Below are 16,698 nucleotides of genomic sequence, written 5' to 3'. Positions count from 1 at the left end.
TCTTTCCAATAGGGGTACGTTGAAATAAACTTTATATTTGGAAGATAAGCCGTATTTTTGGTTGTTTTTAGTAATTCCTGGAATATGATTATAGTCCCCCAGTACATGTGATTATTTATCAATAATCACGAATGCCACTTTACATTTTGGCATACAATTGTTATCAAGTCATATCTTGGCATTTTCTCTACAACTTTGCTTATTGCATGTTCACGGTAACAGAAATCTATAAAAGTCACATGGATTTGAAAAACAAAATGATTTCTGAAAGCATGAATACGTTGCTGGCTCAAAATCATGTGGCGCACATAAAGAATTAAAAGATTTTGCCAACCCTTGCTTTTAGTCTTATTCTTGATTTTTCATTAATCATAAAAGCACTTGCTTCAAAGGTGGTATCAAAACCAAACAGATAATTATTGTAAAGCTAGTCAATAATAGATATTAGTTGACACGGTCAATAGTTGAATGGTTATCAGAGATTAATTTAGAAATCCCTTAAACATTGTGTGACGTCAAGAAATTTTGATCCTAATGTCTTGCACACACAAAAGATGGGGGTCAGTGCCCTTGAAAAAGTCCGCGAAAACTTTTTTTTCAACAATGACGCCATTTTCTTTTAATCATAAATTTTTCAATAGCTTAGGAAAGTGAATTTTGTAACGTTAAAATCTATAGACTTTGATAGAAAAAATGGCCCAAGTGTCATTTTTTTACATTTTAAAGTTAGTCCATCATCACAGAGAGGAATATATGAAATCTTTTCCGTGATGCCTCACTTGTCCGTCAAAATAAGGAAAATGAGATTCTACATACATAAACACTTTCCATTAAGATAATTTGTCAAAAATTGTAGAGAAGTACATCATGTGAGTGTGCGTGTGTGTGTCTATATGTGAAGAGTTTGTTCGCAAAAACCGATAAGTCCATTTGTGAAGATTTTGAAGTAAAGTCTCTATCATAAAGTACAAAATAGTACCTTTTAAATGATATATTGGTCACTACACACGGAGGTACATATCTGAAGTTATGGTCAAAAGAAGCAAATATTTTCTTTTTATTCTCTTTATTTTTCTTGACCTTTAATCGCAAATATCTCCATTCGGCAAATATGGAATTATCGGTTTTTGCGAACAAACTCTTCATGTGTTTATAAACACGTACCCACACATTTACGTATATGCATGCACTTACAATGAACATATTATACAGCTATACAATACGTGCCTGAGGCAGCCCCCTCCTGCCAGATATTGTACGAATCGAGAAAGTTGAATACTTAGTAGCCGTATATAATGTCGTTATATGTGTATATGTGTATGTAAATTAATATGCATATATATATATATATATATATATATATATATATATAAATCTGTGTGTGTATGTGCGTGTGTACGTTTGTGTATATGTACCTATAGGAAATGTATCACTTTGTATGAATTGATTTTAAAAAGTAATCTGAATATATGGAAGGATATTTGATGGATCTCTAATTTGTGGAATATCACCGGTTTGCAGTAGATAATGAGTAGGATCCCCATCAACAGACGATGCCCCCTCCCCCCCCCCCCCCCCCCCACGACACTTGTCCGACACTCTCCATCACAATACTAGTACACACACTCACTCAATCGCAAAGCTGCTGCAGTACAGCAGAACATATTAGTTTCGTCACTATCAATTTTGTATTCGTCTATTTCTAGTTTGGTATTGTTAACAACTATTGTCCGTCAAAACGTCTCCCAACAGCATTAACACTATTTATACTTTTAAATCATATTCTACACAAACTGAGGCTATGCCAATACGTATCTGTCGTGTTTACCCTGTCTCTGTACCGTTGTCAACAATTGTCAACTGCCATAAACTGTATAACCTTTTACATCGTTGTTGTTGTTGTTGTTGTTGTTGTTGTTGTTGTTGTTGTTGTTGTACATTGTGCATTTTACATCTGATGAAAGGCGCAGCCCGAAAGCTAATCAACTGGTTAATGCCCAATGTTGCCTGTAAGTTGTCACTATCTAATATCAATGTGCTATATGATCCCGACCATGATTATGTATGTAAGCTTCCTACAGTAACTATACTGTGTATGATTATATGCGTGTATATCAAAAGTCTAAAACAGTTGTTAAGAATAAGAGATTGATCATAATATATATACGCATATAACTCACTGACCTGATGTTTATGGAGACAAAGTACAATAACATGTAACCGTGTGCAAATTAATTTTACCAAATACTAAAAACGTAACTGCTTTGCCTATTGCTCTACCAAGCAAACCCCCCCCCCCTTTTTTTTTTTTTGGTCTAGCAAGGAGAGACGCCAAGATGACTCACCAGTAAGATGAAACAAAAAGAGAATGATGAACAATTCCTCCTTCATGACTGTCTGAAGAGAGAGAGCTCAGTGTCACAACCAACGAGTTCAAAGCTTGTGGGTGACTGAGAATGCATCACTCTTAACAAATATTTTATAGTCTAGATGTGATGAGAATACACAAACATGAGGGCGTCGTTGATGTTATTTGTCATGCGTATTTGGTTTTTTTTTTTTTGGGTTTTTTTTTGCCCAGATGTAATCGCGAACTTTTTATATTCATAAGTTTCTCCTTTCCTCCAGTGAATATCCGTTTATGAATCATGGCTATCTTCATCATGGAATGAATCTGTAATTATGGTTCATGAGAATACATGTAATTAGGAGCTGATAAACCCTGTTTTGTAGCTTTATGAGTATTGGAGTATTTTTTTTTCTGAGGACGCCAATATCCCAGCAACCTTCCAATTACTGGGCACGCAGTAATTATGGTAATCATCTATATAATGTCGATATTGCAGAAACGCACACTAAAATGAAACCGGCGTTTGTGATGCATAAACAGCCGATAAAGTTAAACAAATGACTTTTAAAAGATACAATAACAAACAACAAGCAACAAGTCTAGTCGTGAGGGCCTGGTCAAGCGACAAGATCAGAGTTTCCTGTCAATGAGACCAAAGGGAGAAAACATCAATAGATCAGTAAGCCCCTCGATGTCATTTGAAAACTTGTCAACCTTACGTCAACTTTTCCAAATAATTGACATGCAGTGTTTGTTTTCGATACTTTTTATTAAGTTATTGTCAAAAAATATACATCTGTTATGTAATGGCATGAGTTTACATCATAATTTGCATATTTTTTATACAGAAACGATTGCCAAGAATAAGCATAAAGCTCGGACTGTTTTGACAATCGATGATGAATAACATTAATGAAATGAAGAAAAAACAAGAGTTAGGGAAAGAGAGGGGGGCGGGGAGGGGAGGAGGAGGGGAAGGGGATGATAAAAAATCTCCCGATACTAGTCTTGTTAGACCGACTCGTCCATATTTGCATACATACATCACTCATACATATAACACGAATATAATTACACTCATAGGTTACAGTGATACATTCACAGAATACACATTATTGCATTGTCATGTAAAGTTTGCATTGAAAATCGCATTAAAGTGACTTATTCCGTTGATCATCATTCTCATCGTCCCGGCATTTTGTTTTTTATTTGTTCACTGTCGATGAGTGTTTTATCTGAAGTATAGAATTACCGTTATACCTCATATTCTCTATAATAAAGCGGGGTACCGGAGAATTATTTACCCTGGCACTCGCTAAAATCTGAGTAAGCGCATCGCATTTTTGGGATATGAGTGTGATTATGACTGTTATCTTAGTTTTTTTTGGCCCAAGAAGAACCATGAAAATGTATACTAATGGGGAAAAAAAATTTAGGTATGATTTTTTTTTTTTTTTTGGAGGGGGAAGGAAACGTTTGAATGTTTTTTCTCGTGGAAATATTGTTTAATAGAGAATAGTAAATAGGGATATGGAATGTCATTCTCCTTTACACGCTTTTCTCTTCCATACTATATGTCCGGTTTTGGCACTCTAATGACACCAAGCAAGTGGATATCAAGGGTGCTTTAGAGAATCGCGGGCTCCCTGCTGGCATTTCTTGCGTGGTTGTAAACTCCGATATGTGGTTGCACTATCGGCATGACAATCGAAAAGTGCATTGCCCTGTGTCGGGAGGTCAATGACACTGAATACATTTATACTGGAGTTTGAATAGGGCAGGGAGTGTTTTCTGCGGACAGTCCAGATGTTAATTACAGTCGAGAAGGGGCATGCGAGGTCGGATCCAGACTGTGATTTTTCGCTGCGCAGTGGATGAGTACCAGAGGTGCGGAGGAAGTGGAAACCATTGCAGTATTTAAAAGTTAGGTCTATGCCTCTTGGTCCTATATCATTGCAATGTCACTTATGTTAAATAATGGCAGATCAGAAGTATGGGGACTTTCTGCGCTAAACAATGTTATCATGTGATTCACTTTCTGCTTCGTAATATTAGTGATCAAAGATGCATACTCTCGTTTCACCGGAAGTGAGGTATATATAATCTTTCACTCTTTTTTCTCTCTTTACATGATAATTTTATTATATATATATATATATGTATATATATATATATATATGCATGTATATGTAATGTATAATTATATAGTACGACCATGATATTATCTTCTATTTTTTAAAGGAATAATCATGTACATATCTTATGCATATGTTTATATTTATATACTGTATATGATTATCTATTCAAAAAGAACAATAAAGCAAAATGAAATGTCATTATAAACGTAGATGTTAAAGGGGACTGTATACACTACTGGTTGAGGTGAGGATTCACTTTGTAAACGCTTCGCGAGATATTTAAAAAACCACTCTATGAAATGTTAAAGAGCATACAATTCTAAGGGGAATCAAAAGTTTATTTGATGAAAAACGGTTTTTGAAAATGACTGTGATATCTATAAACAAGGTTAAAAAAAAGAGATCCTAATAAAAAGTCGTGGACCAGTCAATTTTTATTATGATCGCTTCTTTTTGTGATATCTCAGCCATTTTCAAGGCCAATTTTTCATCAAATAAAATAATGAATCCTTCTTGAAATTACCTGCTCTTTCATATTTTCATAAGAGGTTTTCTCATTATCTCCCCAAAAAATGTTATAAAACCTGAATCCTCACCTCAACCAGTACTGTAATAATATATGTATATATAATCGAGACAATAATGAGGACACAAGATGTCGCAGGATGCCAGCTGGTGGAAGCTTTCGACCTTAGGTCTTCGTCAGCTTTATTGTCTGTTTTTATACGAAATGGAATAGAGGTTTTCGAGCATATATATATATATATATATATATATATATATATATGATTATATATATGTATATGTGAGATTAAAACCTAAAATGGCATTAAAAACGCTTTATCCTGGCGAGGAAATTAAGCGCATATATATATATATATATATAATGTGAAGTGATGTTGGCTTCGTATATACGTGATGGGTGCCTCATTATACGTATAGTTGTGACGGAGAAAGAAGGGCTGCTGGCAGACGTTTCAGTAGTTCACTTTGCTTTTTATTGCTCCCCATCATTTCACTTAACCCCGTCACTCTTGACACTGCCAATTGAAATGAGTGAATACGCAATTAGCATAATCATGAGTTTTCATAGGTTGTGGGTGCTAGGTCATAGCAGGGCCTATAAGAATGAAGGGGTGGATTAAAAAAGGGACAGAGGGTTAAGGGTCGACATTAATTCCATGTAGGCGTAAGGTATGTAATTTGGATATCCAGTACGATTCTCGTTTGAGTATGATATGGCTTTCCTTCTTTCTGGCGAGTTCGATGCCTGTGATTTGTACGTTCTGAACTGAATGATATGGTAGGATGAAGTGTACTGTGTAGGGAAGGATTTTGCTTGAGGCTTGAGGAGTTGTTGATAATCTCAGAGCGTGTGTTGTTCAGGAGGGTGTACAGAGACGTTTAGGTTTTACCAACATACTGTAGACCGCATTGACTGCATGTGATGAGGTATATTACCCAAGATGATTTGCAGTTTATATGGTTGCTGATGAAGTCGGTTTTCTTTGTTGATGAGCTTGTGAATGTGTGTGTCTTGGATGTGCTGGTGCAGGATGCATAAACCCTTTTTTGACTTGCAACCGTAAAAAAAACAGGCGTTGAAGGGGTGATATCTGCAGTTTTGTGTTTTTTTTTAATCTGTGGTGGATTTGGAGGGGATGAGTTATATGTACACGTATACACACATTATATAAATGTCCACGAAATTTTTCAAAAAGGCTATTGTTTGGGCAGCTGAAACTAAAAATTAATTTTTCATATTTTCATTTATCTCGAACCACCAAACTGATTTGTCCGACCACCAAAATTCTAAATTCAAATATCTAAAAGATATACATTTTATAATATTGGCCTATAAAAATGTGCGTGTTTGTGTGTGTGTGTGTGTTTGTGTGCGTGTCTGTGTATGCATGTTTGTGTATTTATCTGTCTTCAATTTTTTCCTCTGTTGACGTCTTTCTGGCTGATCAGACCAAATTCTGAATGAGAATTTCACCCTTATGAATAACATTTTGTAGTTTCCAAAACCGCCTAGTGTCTGATATGGTACGCATACATGCATCTGCTTTTAACATTGGCAAAAAAAAAAATGACATGATAAGTATCTTTCTGTACAAACATGATTTCATGATCTGTCATAAACTTTCTTTTTTACAGAAGATCATTGGAAAGACAGTCTCATATTTTTCGTATAAACATTTGTATAAAATTCACAGAACACTGTATACATTTTATCTGCATATATATTGTGAAGACTGCTGATCCCAAAATTGATTAAAAACACGACTGTTTGATTGTAATCACTGTAAAATTCAAATCACTTTTTCAACCTTTACCGTAACACCGCTGCCAAAGTCATATAATGTATATAATACCATTAAACATTCAATCTAGATTTGGCGTGACGAGCACGTTTCAGCAATGCAACTTTCAAATTAATGTTAAAGACGGACAAACTACGATAAGAGTTGAATAAATTACAAAAATGGAAAATTACTCTGTACACTACATAATGGCTGGCAAACGACGGTGACTCGAGAAGTCAAAAAATGAGTTGGAAGAAAAAAGAAATGTCATGGCACAATGTTGCCGTTGAACGCTTACTGTTCTTTGCTCAAGACTGTGACTTTATAACGGAATCGCACGACTCGCAGATTTCGCACACTTTAATATTATCGTCATAGGATTCAGAGTGAAGCGAAAGCCAAGCTATGACAATATCTGCATTATTTAATGCAATGTGCATTTTCATACATTTGTAATATATCCAAGGGATTAGCAGAATCTGTTATGATATCAATAGGCGTGCATGTTAAGCAAGATAACACCTATTAATGTCTTAATCAAAGACTACAACTATCTTTGTGTCTCCTGTTTACGGATAACAAAGAAAAACAGATAAAAATTATAACCGAAGACAGAAATGCATCTGTGGAATTCTTTTCATTCCTATAGCTATTCTGGTAGCTGTTTGAATAATAGCCCCTCCGAACACCAGCTCTTAACCCTAACTAGGCCGGGGGGCCTCCGAGGCTCCCCCCCCCCCCCCCCCCCCCTCGACGTTTCGCGCGATGTATCGCTATCGCGAGAAGCTATCGCCGCGACGTTTCATGACATTTTTTCTTTCGAGTCTCCCGCATCTTTTGACACCAAATTTGCGATGCCCGGGTGCGCGGTTCCGAAGTTGCGCATAAATATGCACGTGCATGTCAGACCAAAAATTGCTCAAAAACGTGAATTTGTGTACAATTTCAATGCAAACTGTGTTTACAGGCAAAATTCATAAAAGCATGATTATTTCAGGGTTTTATTGATTAAAATCAATTAATAACGCATTTTCTTGTTCGGAACAATGTCACGGACAAATTTCATTGAAAAAACAATGAAAAACCATAAAGTCGAAAAAACAACGAAATACATAAGAAATTAAAAAAACAATAAAATACTTAGGAATTTTTTTCTGATTGCGCAATTTTATCTGTTACATTTGCTAAGGACACTAAATAGAATATTTACACAACAAATGTGCCTGTTTTGAGCTTTATTTAGTGATTTATACCAAATTGTCTGATTTCATGCATCAGTATGCATAAATTAGCATAATTTAGTGAAAATGATAATTTTTGAAAAAATTAACTTCATGGTATTTTAGATTACATCAGAGGCAATGCGCGTGCCGATCTTCGTCGCAATCGCGCGGTCGAACGGCCGACATCCGGAGGGGGGCCTGGGAGCCCCCCCCCCCCCCCCCCCCCCCCCCTCTCCCCCCGGCTCTATCATCTACTTTAAATAGCCCGGCCTAGTTAGGGTTAAGCCTTCCTGCTGTAACCAATGGCGATATGTTAGCATCGTCGACGATTCCTTTTTATGAGGCTAATAATATGATCTATTAAAATGTTTTATTCATATTACAAGTATACACAAATTCATCCGCTAATGATAACAATACGAATGATGTTAGTGACCAATTACCAACCGTATGCAAGAAATTGCATTTCTGAAATACACTCCATCCTCGTGTATGAGGAAACTTGAGAAAACGTGAGGATCTATATCGCTTCTAATTTTGCTATTACACCAATACTAAATTTGGTTTTGGATGGACTGTAAATCTCAAATAATCCTCGTGTGATATCTTTAAAATGCAATGTATTTGCTGAATTTTACAAAGAAGATAAAAGATTCTGTAAATAACGAGATGAAAAATTCAAACGTTTGCTTCTATTCAGTTGAGTTGTGAACGATAAAGCGTGGTTTCACAGCCATTTGTGTGTATTTCACGCGGATATTTCCAGAAGAAATATCAGTTACACTTATGCGGTTACCATAATTTTTACTTCAGTGCTTATATGTGGTTTTGATGTTGACAAGTTGCGAACATGGTCACTGCAATGTATTGCCGTGGCAATTGTTGCACAGTGTCTTGCGATGCATGTGGGATACAATTTGTCTCTTGATACATGTCATCAATGATTCCAAGAACAGACCAATTTCCCTTCTGCGCTGATATAACCATGATGATTTTCCACAACTATTACGCACGTCTAAACTGAAAAACCATACTATAATAAACCTCTAAATCTCGATTTGTTCAATTTTCTCAATGCATTTACCTTGCATCTCATAACTGAATTCCTTTACCTGGTCTATTTGTCTCAGATATTTGATCATCATTTCATGCGATTCAGATATTGCACAATTCGTTAACTGGACTCAGCCGGCTCCTGTTCATCATGATCGATCACGTTGTCGTCGCCGTCGTCGACCTCATGGTTGCTATCGTCGTCGAAATCCTTCGCCCCAACCGAGATATGGTCTGAGCTATCGATGATTTGTGTTTGGACTTTCATTTCGTTTGCGGATTCCGTGACACAACCGTCGCCATCCTCGCGACTACAAAGTTCGGTTCCATCGTCAGCGACATCGTCAGCGACATCATCGCTGCTGTGTGTTCCGTCTAATTCAAGGTAGGTCGATACTTCCTCATCCCCTATCGACATGTGTTCATCAGTCGGACCTACTTCACTACTCTCTCCCGAGTGAGGGTCATAAGTTTCCATCAAGACACCTTGTTCAGTTTTCTCCTCATTCTGTGATTGCTTCTCCACGTCCACGTTGAGATCATTAGAAATGGATTTCTCGTTGTTCGTAGTAATATCGCCGTCCGGCGGCGAAGAGATTTGTGACTCGCGCAAACATTCTTCTGTAAGGCTCAATCCGGTGCTGTTGTCATCTCGTGGAGGATCGTCAACATGTGTAATCGTTTGTTCCTCATTATTTGAAGACTGAAGATTATTCGTCAATTCAATCTGGTCTGAGATTTCATCAGGATCTTGTAACGGTATCTTGGCCTCCGCTTTCTCGGTGTTTTCGGAGTCATCAACCAGATCAGATCGCCCGTTGAAGTCCATACAGTCGCCATCTCTATTCGCTTCTACGGTAGACTCTGCAGAGCATAAAACATCTGGTGTTGCATTAAGTGTGTGCTCATTCATTTGCGTTGTTTCTAGTGAAGGCCCTTCATCTATTTCAATGTTGTTTTTCGCGTTTTCCTGTTCAATTGGAGAGGAATCGTCAGCTGAGTTGATATCGCGTGCGTGATGGGTAGCAATGTTTTCTCCTGCTGTGTTATCTTGCCTCACAGCAAAGGTATCGTCAACTGAGTTTGCATCGCATACCTGAGGGGTACCAATGTCTTCTTCTGAGTTCTCGACTTTCTGTAACAAGCCATCAAAGTTTGAATTCAAATCAGACAATGATACTGTATTACCTATAGATGTGTGATCGTCAAACGCCATGAGATCAGCTTCCCAGCCAGGAACACGATGTAATTCCTCCGTCTCCTCGCTCTGCAATGGAGGTTCATCGTCTGTATGCTCGTGAGACGTCGTAGGATCTTGTCCCATGGAATCGCAGTCGTTTGTAACAGTTTCATCGGCTCCTTGATGAGAGTCAATTTTGGTGTCATCATGCGAAACCCTGTCTACGGGTCTGTTGTCGTTTTCTGTCGGACTGTCACTGATCGCACTAAAACTACTCAGCAAATCGCCACTACTCGATGATCCCCGATGGTCTATTGCTTCGGGATCATCTTTCTCCTCTGAGCAGATGTTGTCGTTAGCCTTTTCGTCGCTTTGCAATGTATGTCCTAAAGCCACGTTGAAACTTGGAGTTGATTCGTCCCCTATCGCCACAGAATTATCTCCTTCCAAAGAATGATATCCTTTCATTGTTTCAGTGTGATCGAATTTTTCTGTCCGTTCGTCGGTTGTCGACTGATCGTCAAAGTTTAGCTTATGCAACGTAGGTGCAAGCTCACTGAGAAGTTCCAATTTGTGACTGCCCAGTATCGAATCGTTTTCTGTCGCATTGTCACTGATCGCACTAAAACTACTCAGCAAATCGCCACTACTCGATGATCCCCGATGGTCTGTTGTTTCGGGATCACCTTTCTCCACCGAGCAGATGTTGTCGTTAGCCTTTTCTTCGCTTTGCAGTTGATGGCCTAATTCTTCGTTGAAACGTAGAGTTGATTCGTCCTCTCTCGCCACAGAATTATCTCCTTCCAAAGAATGATATGCGTTCATTGTTTCAGGATGATCGTATTTTTCTGTCCGTTCGTCGGTTGTCGACTGATCGTCAAAATTGAGCTTCTGCAACGTAGGTGCAAGCTCACTAAGAAGTTCAAATTTGTGACTGCCCAATATCGAATCGTTTATCATGTCTGAGAGATCATCCGTCTTTTCAAGAAATTTGGTATCTTCCCGTAGCTTGAAGTCGCTTGAAGGGAGATTCCCAAGAATTGCAGCTGGATTGGGATCAGGGTCAGAATTTTCCGATGCAGGATTGTGCCTCGTATTAGAGTGAGTCTCTTCACTCACGAAAGCAGCATTGTCGTACGCAAATTTGGTGTCTCTTATTCTTCCCTCACTTAGAGAACTGATCACCATTCCATCATGTCTTGTCAGTTCTCGATAGTCCTCTGATGGGATGTCTTTCATATCGTCCGGCGATAATTTGGTCACTTCCGGCGATGCACTTGCTTTCACGATCACATCACCCTCCAACCAATTGCCTGTGGTCACCCTAAAATCAGTTGGATGACCGCTTACACCGGTCGGTAGTTTCGAATCATCTGTGTGGGTTCCCTCAAGATGATGTTTGTCCATGGACTCGACATTTTTCTCTCCGGCTTTATTTTGCGATCGATCGCCAAGATCTACCAGGAGATCGGGCGATACACCGGCAGGTTCCATCGATATTTGATCATCCATGGCGTTGGATTGACGTTGTGCCTCCGCATAGGAATGCGCCCTTTGCGAATGGACACCATCCTCATGTCTAGTGGCATTCTCTGCTTCCTCCCTGACTTTGACGAGTCGATCAGAGGACTGTTCGTCGACTGTCTGGCGGCCTATCAATCTGAAATCACCCGTCATTTCCAATGGAGTGTCGGCTCTACCTGCTGAAACGCTAGATGTAATCGTCTCAACATTTTGCAAAGCTCTGCTACCCTCCTCGGTAGCACTGTGAGAGCTTACATCGTCTCTTTTCGCCACAGCGTTGTTCACTGAATGTAAGTTGCTATTTGTGTCCTGTTCCTTTCCAAACAAAACACTATCGCCTTTTTCGCTGCTTTGTGGCTCCTCCCGCATATCTATTCGGAATTCGTGAGGTTTACTTGATCCTTCCACTGCATGATCGCGATCAAGGAGATTTGACGTTTTCTGTTCGTTACATGGTCTCTTTTCTGATTTCACGTGTCCACTCGCAGTCTCCGATTCTACCCTGTAGCTAATGTCAGACGTCGATGCACTTTGACTCTTGGCAAATTGTGGTTTACCCGGATCATCACTAATACTCGGTGTCCGTAATTTAAAGAGTGATGTGTCCAGGAGCTCGTCCAAGGAAGTGTCAAAAGCGGGGTTAACAAAACTCGGCGATTGCGTCCCTTCGTCTGCTTCAGGTACCTTGCGCTGATCGGACGAATCCGATGTGATCGTATCGTTGCGTAGCCGGTCGTACTGATCGGTCTGACGTATCTTGTCTGTGTCCACAATCACGTCGGGCGGATGGTGCATTTGCATGTTTGGATGCGGCGTAGGCTCAACCTCAGTCGTTTCCTTCTGCTTTTGGGTTCTCCTGACGGCATCTTCCCAGGCTTCAGAGCTGCGAAACGTCGACACGTTGTCTTCTGACTCTTCGTCGTAGAGGTCATGACTAGTGGGAAAACGGAGACAAAAAGATGGAAGACGTGAAAACAGACGTAAAAGGAAACTGTTTAAACAAATCTCACATATGAATATCCAAATGCATTGTGCATTGTTAACTACTTAATATTTTTTTTACACGCAACACGACGTTGGTAACACATGAAAGTGACGTAACTGTAGGTCATCAGACACACTCATACACTCACACACAAATACAAATGGAAGGTAGTATTATCACATTTGGCAAGATCATACCAAATCATTTCATGAACGATTTGATTGACCGCAAATTAAACAAAGGCAACGGTAGTAAGAGATCGTGGATACAAAAATATCAAAGTGACAATCGGACTGGATCAACACGCAAGCTTGATTTCGATCGTAAGTAAAAGAAAAGCCGTGCCCTTAAATAGCACGTGAGCTTCGAGTTTCAGGCTATCAATATAAAGAGTGGATAATAAAGCGCCCAAACTCTTTGGTGCCTGATTTATGCAGAAATATAATAGGTACGCGTTGTTAGGTGTGTCATTCATAGGGGCATCCCCGACAATGAACTGTGGGTAAATGCGTGCGCTTTGTTAGATAACAGTACTTTTGAAAGCAAGAGAATGTTAACCAGAGGGGTAAAGATCTTACAATTCATGTGTAGAGGGAGACACAATGAAGAAATGTCACACCTCAATAGTACTTTTGTCTACAGGAGGCAACTGCAGAAAGTTCTCTCCCTGCATGTACACGACTACAGTCATTGAACAAATGCGATACAACAAGCCGCAAAGTATTGAGTCATCCTTCCCCCCCCTTCTTCTCCCAAGTGCCAAAAATCGTATAAAAAATGGAGCACTATCTGCCCTAACAAACGAAATGGCAGGAAGTATACCTCCGCTTTTTCCGATAACGGTAGTACCAGATACCGATGGCGACAGCGATTGCCCCGATGACGAGTACCACCACGACTACGGCGACCACGACTCCTGATAAGTTATATAAAAAAAAATAGATCATTGTCTTTTATTGTGTGAATAGACCGGTTTACTAATGCATCTTAATTGTATTCATACCTATTTAACTATCTTCTACTTTTCTTCTCTTCTCAAGGTTATTTTTTATTTGTGTGTGTTTGTGTGTGTGTATCTTTCATTTTGTGGTTATGAGGAAGAAACAAACAGACAAAACTTCCTGAGAAAGCAATTTTTCTAGACAGGTGGTAGATAAACAAGTTACTATGACTGCAATCAAAGAAACCCACGTTATGCCTTGAAGTATAAGAAGTCTTTTAAAGGTCATATCAAAGAATAATCACGCAAGATGGCATATTTGGATCTTCTTTGCGATTAGCTACAATTTTTCTCAGAAAAGTGAAATAGCGAAAAGTCAAGATGAAATAAGTAACACGTTTGTAGAAAAAGTGTGACCACAATACTTCATTGACTTTAATGCTGCTTTACCAGGGTTGTAGATACGCATAAACTGAACTTTCCGAAATGACCACCATTTCTCATTCTCGAAATGTTTTGGGAAGTTTGTCAAGACGTTGAATAATTGTCCTACTGTTTATCATTTAAAATCGATATATCATTTGCTATATGAAACGATTCATAATATCAATGATTGGAACAATTTCAATGATACAGAAAAAAAACTGCTTGAAAATAGATCCTGTCTTTCAGTAAACAAAGAGGGCGTTCTCAAGTCAAGTGCCGTTTATTGTAAGTCTGTTACTGCTGACCCTTTCTGTTCTCTGGGTGCTGAGTGGCACAGAAAACCCCAAAGCATTACACACACCATCCAAAGTCTCTGGCACATAACGGACTGATGGTTTGATTTCCACAAACGAATGTATGATTTTCAAGTAATTTGGTTAATTGCGTATAGGAAATTAGGGTTAACCGTTCGGTAACTTTTTGGACTAAACATGTACTTACTGACAATGATGTAAAATTCGTGCGCAATTTGACAGACAAATAACATGTACGACAGATTTTGGTGCGATGTTTTGCTGACCAGAAAAAAGGCGCCTTGATACGCACTAATGCCGTGTTCCGGACATATGCGCACTATAAGTGTGCCGTGCAAATTCATATATTTTCATTTCGTTTGCTCGCTTGCTCCTTGTAAGAAAACATGGGTGAGTTTGTGGAGTGTACCGCGTACTTGAAAATTATACAAACCTGTCTGAGGTGCAGGTGGTGCCGGCGTTGTCTGCGACGAGTCCGCCATGGTGGCACCCACGGCAGACGGGTGGGTGGAGACGCGTGAATGGCTGTGAGTTGCGAAAGGGGGTTGACGTATTCTGCAGGGGCAGTTACGTATAGCGTAACTATGACAACCATGGGCGGAGCTAACGGTGAACTAGTGGTCCATGCTGATGCAGATTTTAGGCGTCTAGGACCTGCACGTTATGTACCTAAATAATGATGTAATTAGAAATAAAAAATAATAAATGACAACGCCGTTCATTTCATCAGCAGACAAGGAAAGAATACAGCAAAATACTATGAGTTTTCCTTTTGTGCAATCGAATCACGCTGTACCGGATAGATTATGATCTGGCTACTGTCTTGCATACTGAAGCTCCATCCCCTGAAATGTGCATACTTAGTTAAAATGATTGAAAGAATCTCTAAGGTGGACTTTCACTTTCTCAGTTTCCGGTAAAAAAAAAACCAAACAAACAAACAAACAAAACACGAAAATGTTTGTGCGACATGAATTGATGAGCGACCCCCCCCCCCCTCCATTTTCCCTGACCCAGTCATAAGGAAGATAGTAGGCATTGCTCAATTTGCATAGACGTCTTCATTCAGAAATAGCATGCCTGTGGTAGCTATGGAAACTAGTCGCTTCTAGAATGTCGAACTGAGTAGTTAACGTTATCCTTGTGTGTGTGTGTGTGTGTGTGTGTGTGTGTGTGTGTATTTTCGTTCTGTTTCATGTTGTCTTTATTTGAAAGAAATCCCCTGTCATATAGTATATACTCACAGCAACATGAGTGAAGGGAGTCCACTCATTTACACCGAGCTAATCCGATGATAGACGAAGGGAATATCTCTTGTCCCGATATTCACCGATGTTTGGCCGACGAGACGAGCAAAAAATCTTGATAAGTGGCGTCAGACTGTTTGGAAATCGACGACAGAGGGCGATAGACAGTTAAATGGTACCGTCGTCAAACTGATGTGAGGTTCATTATGACGTGAGATGGAATTAAGTAGCATTCTCTTCGAACTGCAGGTAGAATAGGCGTCTGTGGAAAATAAAAGAGGAGAAATGAGAAATAAAATAGTGATGTGCGTAACGGTTTTCACAGTATTGTTGAGAGCTGGTAGTCTCGAGGGAGCTTTAAAAGTTCAGGAAGTACTTATTATATAATTATACCATTATTTTTGCAATGTCTTCGCACGGTGCATAGAGAAGAAATTAAAGTCATACACACTCGATGTATGAAAATAACAACAATGTGGCCGCTTTTTAGCCCTTACAGCATCTTCAGGGCTTGCAGTACTTCTCTTCTAAAGGGTCATGACTCTATCCTTACCCCTATCTTACCAGGCACTCAGTTTTTATACCTGGATGAAGAGGTTAACAGGTTAACAGGTTAACATGGGATGAAAGGGACTTGACGTTAACCCCTTGACTCCAAAATGCAGTATCCCTTACACGATTCTGTGCATTAAATACCCGTTCCAGCAAGAAGTGAGTGAAGAAGTCTTGAGTACGAGTTCGAGCCCTCAACTGTTATGCAATTCCGTGTGGAAGCATTTCACCCACGACACTCTCCAAAATGTAAAGTTCCTTGCAGATATACGACCCTCCAATCCATGCCGTCATTTAGACTTCTCACTTCGCATTCGCATTTGGTTTATTCGAACTACATCACATTGTCTTTTCTCTTTGTTCGAGAACGATCACCATTACTGTCTATGTGAAGCCGAAAAATCCACAAGTGCGGCAATGTATCATTCATTTCAGCTATGCAAATGTGTTTCGAGCG

At 39.3% G+C, this 16,698-nt stretch overlaps 1 protein-coding gene across 1 annotated transcript; it reads right to left on the bottom strand.

Annotated features, from left to right (window-relative positions):
* Nucleotides 1-8,301: 8,301 nt before the first annotated feature.
* Nucleotides 8,302-16,334, bottom strand: LOC139743917 (uncharacterized). Its single transcript, XM_071654383.1, has 4 exons — nucleotides 15,687-16,334; nucleotides 14,876-15,111; nucleotides 13,585-13,678; nucleotides 8,302-12,711 (listed from the first exon to the last, which is right to left on the bottom strand). The coding sequence occupies exons 2-4, from the start codon at nucleotides 14,922-14,924 to the stop codon at nucleotides 9,195-9,197; spliced, it is 3,660 nt and encodes a 1,219-aa protein (XP_071510484.1). The 5' UTR covers nucleotides 14,925-15,111; nucleotides 15,687-16,334; the 3' UTR covers nucleotides 8,302-9,194.
* Nucleotides 16,335-16,698: the final 364 nt, after the last annotated feature.

This window comes from Diadema antillarum, unplaced genomic scaffold (assembly GCF_040938485.1).
Source record: "Diadema antillarum isolate AM-2024a unplaced genomic scaffold, OU_Dant_1.0 seq00001121_RagTag, whole genome shotgun sequence".
In the NCBI taxonomy this organism is placed as follows: Eukaryota; Metazoa; Echinodermata; class Echinoidea; order Diadematoida; family Diadematidae; genus Diadema; species Diadema antillarum.
The sequence above is the reverse complement of the archived record's forward strand: the minus strand, read 5'-3'. Positions and strand labels throughout refer to the sequence as shown.

What these genes read in the sequence shown, in the direction of transcription:
- LOC139743917 (XM_071654383.1), bottom strand. Translation starts at nt 14,924, where the DNA reads ATGGCGGACTCGTCGCAGACAACGCCGGCACCACCTGCACCTCAGACA. An exon ending in ACCACCTGCACCTCAGACAG is followed by an intron (nt 13,679 to 14,875) that starts GTTTGTATAATT and finishes ATAACTTATCAG; the next exon opens with GAGTCGTGGTCGCCGTAGTC. An exon ending in CGTTATCGGAAAAAGCGGAG is followed by an intron (nt 12,712 to 13,584) that starts GTATACTTCCTG and finishes TTTTCCCACTAG; the next exon opens with TCATGACCTCTACGACGAAG.